Here is a 5,466-nt window from a genome sequence, read left to right on the forward strand (position 1 = left end):
GGAATCAATGAAATTCTAAGGGCTCAGAAGCTTTTCTAAACTGACTTAAAAGATGGACTTAAAAGGCTCATTCTAGAAAAAGAGAATATTTTCTAATCTTTAACAAGGCAAACCTCTTAACAGGTTTGCATTTTAAGGAGTTTGTGTTTACTACAAGGAGCTTTATTAGATAACCTTATTGATGAAAGTACAGAGCTACCTTGAAAATCAATTCAGGATAACTTGCAAGAAGCCAGGTTAGAAATGGAACACTTTTTAAAATTGATTTTACAATGGCCTCAATATTTATAATTCACACACACACACACACACACACACACACACACACACAGAGTGTCTGGTGGTTTTATCACCAATGATGGTGAACATTTTAGAGACCAAGTGTTAAACTGTAACCCAAAACTCACTTATTTTTCACAAAGTGCCAACACTATAATTAAACCTGAATACTAAGGTTTTATTTTAGAAAAATAACTCATATCTTAACATCTTTTGTCTTAAAAAGAAAAACACAATAACACACGTGTTATAGGTTCACCACCACTGTTACAACTCAATCCCATACCCTCCTGGAAGTAGGTTTCTTGGGGGCAGGGGTTCATAGCTAATAGACTTTATTTGCAGTTTAAACACTTGGTAGGTTATCATTTGCTATCATTTAAAAGTGCCTCCTCTGGGTCTAACATTGAACATAGAATTTTTTCTCTTCTTTAAAGATGAGGAGGGCCAGTCAGATAGCTCAGCAGACTAAAGCACCTGCTTAGGCAGAGTCCATAGCCGGGGTTCTGGGTGTGGAATTATATGCCTATAATTCCAGTGCTTACAAGGCTGAAAACAGGAGAATCAGTACAAATCCGATCTATGTAGTAAGACCCTGTACTAATAAATAAATTAATTAATTAAAGATGAGGAAACAGGGAGACAAAAAGGCTGGCCTAAGACTGCTCATCTAGGAAGTACAAAAATAGGGTGGAAAGGAAAAACTGTTAGGGCTCTGGGTATGAGGTACATATTGCTTTACCACCTACCATCTGGGAACAAAAATGGGAGTACTACAGGGCTTCTACCTGGATAGGTGGGAGGTTCCCTGTACTGTCTCCTCAAAACTTAGCACTGTGCCTGGCCCTCACTGACTTCCTCAGTGCCAGAATCTAAAACACTCAGGACATTTTCTCCTTCCTTTGAGGCCACCACTTAGAAAATTATCCATGACATTTTCAGGGTATCCGGAGACACTCATTTCTACAAGTTCCTCATTTTTGGCTTCCATTTCCAATGTTTCAAGGACATTTTACACAGATAGTTATTTACACAAGACCAAATTTGTGTTAAGTCCTGACATCACCAGGAATGACTCATGGTATACACTTGGAAACACATTCAAAGGAAGAAGAAAAATCAAAAAACAAAAAAACAATGGAAACTCTTACTCGAATACAGAGCTATCATTTTGATCTCCCCAAATCAAGATCTCAGTGATGGAACGAATGGTCTCTACCAGCAGGTTCCGATTCTGTTCTGTGACTGTGGTATTTTTGGTCAAGACGTGGTACAAATACCTGAGAAAAACATGGCAGAAAAATAGAAGGTTACCAACTGACATGAAATTCAGGTTCAGGTACAACGACCATTAACAGCATTTTGAGGAAAACAAAGCGGTGCTTCTCAGATTCAGTTAACACAATTTCCCATCCATATTAGCCCTGACTCACTACCCAAGAAAAATGGCTATCAATACTTGATGCATTAAATACTAAAAAAACATCATCCCAACCTGAGGTAAGAGCACCAACAAACCCTTGGAGACAGCCATTCTCAAACTTTGATGTGGAAGAGAATCGCCTACACAGCTTAATAAAGGGGACCTCCTGGAACACATTCAGAGAGCAGGACTCAGTAGACCTAAGAGAAGAAGAGGCTTCAGTCTGTTTCAGATGTTCCCCTCCAGTGCTTCAGATGTCAGTGGAAGTATACAGGTCAGGTCAAATGCCTACAAAGGACCTGCAGGCAGACTGATGCTGAGATTCAGAGAGACGGAGCCAAGCTTAGGGAAGGCAGATCCCAAAGCCAAGGGGTGAGACAAAAATAACGTGTATTTTTGTCTACAGACTACCTTTGAAAAGCCATACCCCTAACATGCAGTACACTAACTAGAATATAAGGTTTAAATGAAGTGGGTGGTTGGCAGTCAGGGACAGTGACCTTATTTGCTGAGCACAGACTTCAATTTGTAATTATATGGGCTTAATAGGGTATGGCTCTGTACATCAACCATCCAAACAGGCCCACAAGCCAGCTGCTGGGGTGGACAGAAAGATGCTGTCCAGTCCTTGAAGCTTCTCTGCTGATAGAGAGACCAAAAAGGCCACTTGAAGGGCATAGGAATCAACAGCTAGGCCCAATGCCAAGGCAGTGCTACCTATCATGGCTTCTAAGACAATTTCTCTAGCACCCACAGATCCAGGTAAACACATCTCTCAAAGGAGCCTCAGGCTTGGGAAGGAAAGCAGACAAATGAGAAAATGACTCAGAAAAAGCCACTCCTGATTTCTTTCATGGCTACCTCCAGGCTGGGGCTGAGGGCTGATGAGAGCAACAGAAGGAAAAAATTGATAAGGTCATCCCTTCTACAGGCTCTAAAACTAGTAAGATAGGAAGTAAAACCTTGCAGATGCAACAAAAGTAGGATCAACCTGCTACTCCCAGGGAGCTGGAGTTTATTAATATTGTTGCTATTTGTTATATGTTAAAGATATAATAGGTGTTTAATTTGATTTAGAAATTGCATGCAGTTTTTTATATACAATTAGTACAGCTCTTCAAAAGTACAAACTGTTTATTATTTATGCCCAAAACTACCAGCATTGCCACAGGTGGAGGGAGAAGACCAACTGTCCTCTAAGATAACATAACCGCACAGCACTTGAGCCACTCTGAAATGAGCTGTGAAGGACCTACTCATAGATCTGTATGTCTCTATCTTGCCTCAGTGCCTGTACTGCAAGAGGCTCAAAGAGCAGATTTCCCAACTGTGATTCATAGGCCTCCTGCACCAGATGCATCTTTTTAAGTTATCCCCTCCCCCAGCCCCACTGAATCAGACTCTTGGGTACAGGGCTTAGTTCACTGAAATACTGTTTTGTTTTCATAGTGCAGAAAATGAAATCCAGGGCCTTAGGCATGTACACATGCTCTACCACTCCACTACATCGCCAACCCCCACTAAGGTTGGACAGCCACTTTATCACCCCATGGTAGCTCTTGGTGACACTCTCCAGGCAGTTTATAGGATTGCCTGACACTTTGCCTATGACAAGACATTGTTGGCAGTGGAAGAGAGGGGCAGATTTTTTCCATTCTGGAATTTTCTCCTGTATAAAGGGTGGCATACTTCCATCAGCATTACATATCACAACCCTGGCTCAAAGAGAACTCAGCTCATGCCTCACTGATGAAGCAAGCCTTCCTTTAAGGTTTCCTCACCTTACTCTCTGTCCCCAAGAATTTGTTGGTCCCCTCCTCCCTGGTACCTTAGTACCCATATGCATTTGCTACTGCACAGATCACCATGAGTCACAATGATCTGTCTCCTTTACTTGATAAGGATTGCTCAAGGTTATTATTGATCTTGGTGATCCTGATGTACTCCAAAATATTTGGTAGATATTAGGTACTCAACAAATGATGAATGGGACAGGTATGGCCTTCATGAATGTAAGGTGGACCACAGCACATAAGACTGAACACAGCCACAAGTCCAAATGCAGATAGATATACACACAAAATAAAAATAAAAATAAAGATTGAAAGCAAGTGTTAATATTCCCTTATTTGTCCATAAGTATATCTGTTAATCTGAGCAATAGATTTGATGATAAAAATAGATAATATAACAACTGTTGTTAATTAACTATTCTTGTTTTGAAAATGTATATGTATTGTTGTATGTTACCCTGTTTCTATCTTTGTTTCTATTTGTTTTTTTTTTCCTGCTATTTGTTTTTACTCTTCAAAATTAAATTAAATTAAAATATAAAACCCAGCAGAGTTGTGAATAGTTCAGCATTTGGAGTCCAACAGACTTGGGCTTGATCCCTGGCTCTTCCAGTTCCTAACTGTGGCCCTAAGCAAAAGCCTTCACCTCACCTCCCTGCAGCTTAAGTTCCATGAAACAGGGAAACAGTCAAAGCTTCTCCACTGGGTTGTTTCTGAGATTCCATAGGAGAATACATAGAAAGAGCCACTGGTGCTTCGCATGCAGTAAGCATATCACAGAAGCAGGATTAGTTGTGCTGCTGCTGCTGTTGTTGTTATTTGTGGTTATTATGATGGAGGTCATTATTAACATCCTTAGTAATTACAGAAATAATATTCTAGGGCCATAGAGAAATGAAAATAGGGTGAGACAGGCAAAGACACCTTCAAGGGAGACATTGTGATGGGCAGGTTGAGAGAAAAAAGAACAGGAAGTGAAAGTCCAGGTCATGCCTGCAGTAATGGCAAAGTATCTGGGTTATTATAGACATTAGTGCTCCATGTTGAGCACATCTCCCTTGCTTATTAACTGAGTGATCCAGAGCAAGCTACTTTACCTCTGTGCACCTCAGTTATCACAACTGTAAAATGGGAGCAGCCACAGTATCTAAATATTTCAGCACCTATTACAATGTTGTTATAGGTGGACAGCAAATAAATAAGTGGACAGAACAATTTTGGCAGTTACTTTATACAATACCAGTGCTAGCCACTGCTATTGGGGTTTCACTAAATAATCTCTGGAAAAAATCCTAATAACTACTAGGCAATCTTTATATACAGAGAAAGAAAAGGGCAGTAAATCCTGAAGGTTCTAAGAGTTCCCTGAGCCTGGCAAGGAGCAAGAGCATCATGGGACCCTTTTACTATTATAGTCCCGTTACCACTCTGTGGACCAAGAATGCACCCTACGCTTGTGGACGGTTGTTGGCTCACCTAATCCCACAGCTGGGGGACATGGTCTGAGAGTTCTATGTCCCTGTTTTTCCAGCGCTTGATACTCCTTGCCTTTTTTTCAGTGCAGCCATCTACTAGGTATATGATTGTATCACACTGCGATTTTACAGTGGGAAGACCAATGCAACTCAGCGCCTATTCTATAGTTTATGGACTATTTGAATGACCTCTTTTGGAAAGTGCCAGTATAACTCCTTTGTTTTTTATTAGCCTAAGTGTCTTTTCTTATTTATGGGATGGGGTTCTTTACATACCTTTTCTTTTCCTTTTTCTTTTTTGTTCTTACTTTTTTGCCATGCTAAGGATTAAACCCTGAGCCCTACATATACTAGGTAAGTGTTCTACACTGGGCCAAAGCTCCCAGCTCATATATTCCGAACATAAGTCCTTGACTTGATAAACACATTAAAAGTATTTCCTAACTATGGCTTGCCTTTTCTCTCTTCATAAGGGTCTTTTTGATGAACTGAGGTT

The 5,466-nt window shown here is 40.4% G+C and overlaps 1 protein-coding gene across 9 annotated transcripts in view; it reads right to left on the reverse strand.

Annotated features, from left to right (window-relative positions):
- Clec16a (C-type lectin domain containing 16A) overlaps positions 1–5,466 on the reverse strand; it is a 235,044-nt gene that overhangs the window by 220,972 nt on the left and 8,606 nt on the right. For all 9 annotated transcript variants that reach the window (XM_023711467.1, XM_023711470.1, XM_023711465.1 and 6 more), the window contains exon 2: positions 1,431–1,559. In XM_023711467.1, coding sequence (XP_023567235.1) covers positions 1,431–1,559 — 129 coding nt within the window. The remainder of the gene's footprint in view (positions 1–1,430; positions 1,560–5,466) is intronic.

The sequence above is a fragment of the Octodon degus genome, unplaced genomic scaffold, assembly GCF_000260255.1.
Source record: "Octodon degus isolate 3935 unplaced genomic scaffold, OctDeg1.0 scaffold00021, whole genome shotgun sequence".
Lineage (NCBI taxonomy): Eukaryota > Metazoa > Chordata > Mammalia > Rodentia > Octodontidae > Octodon > Octodon degus.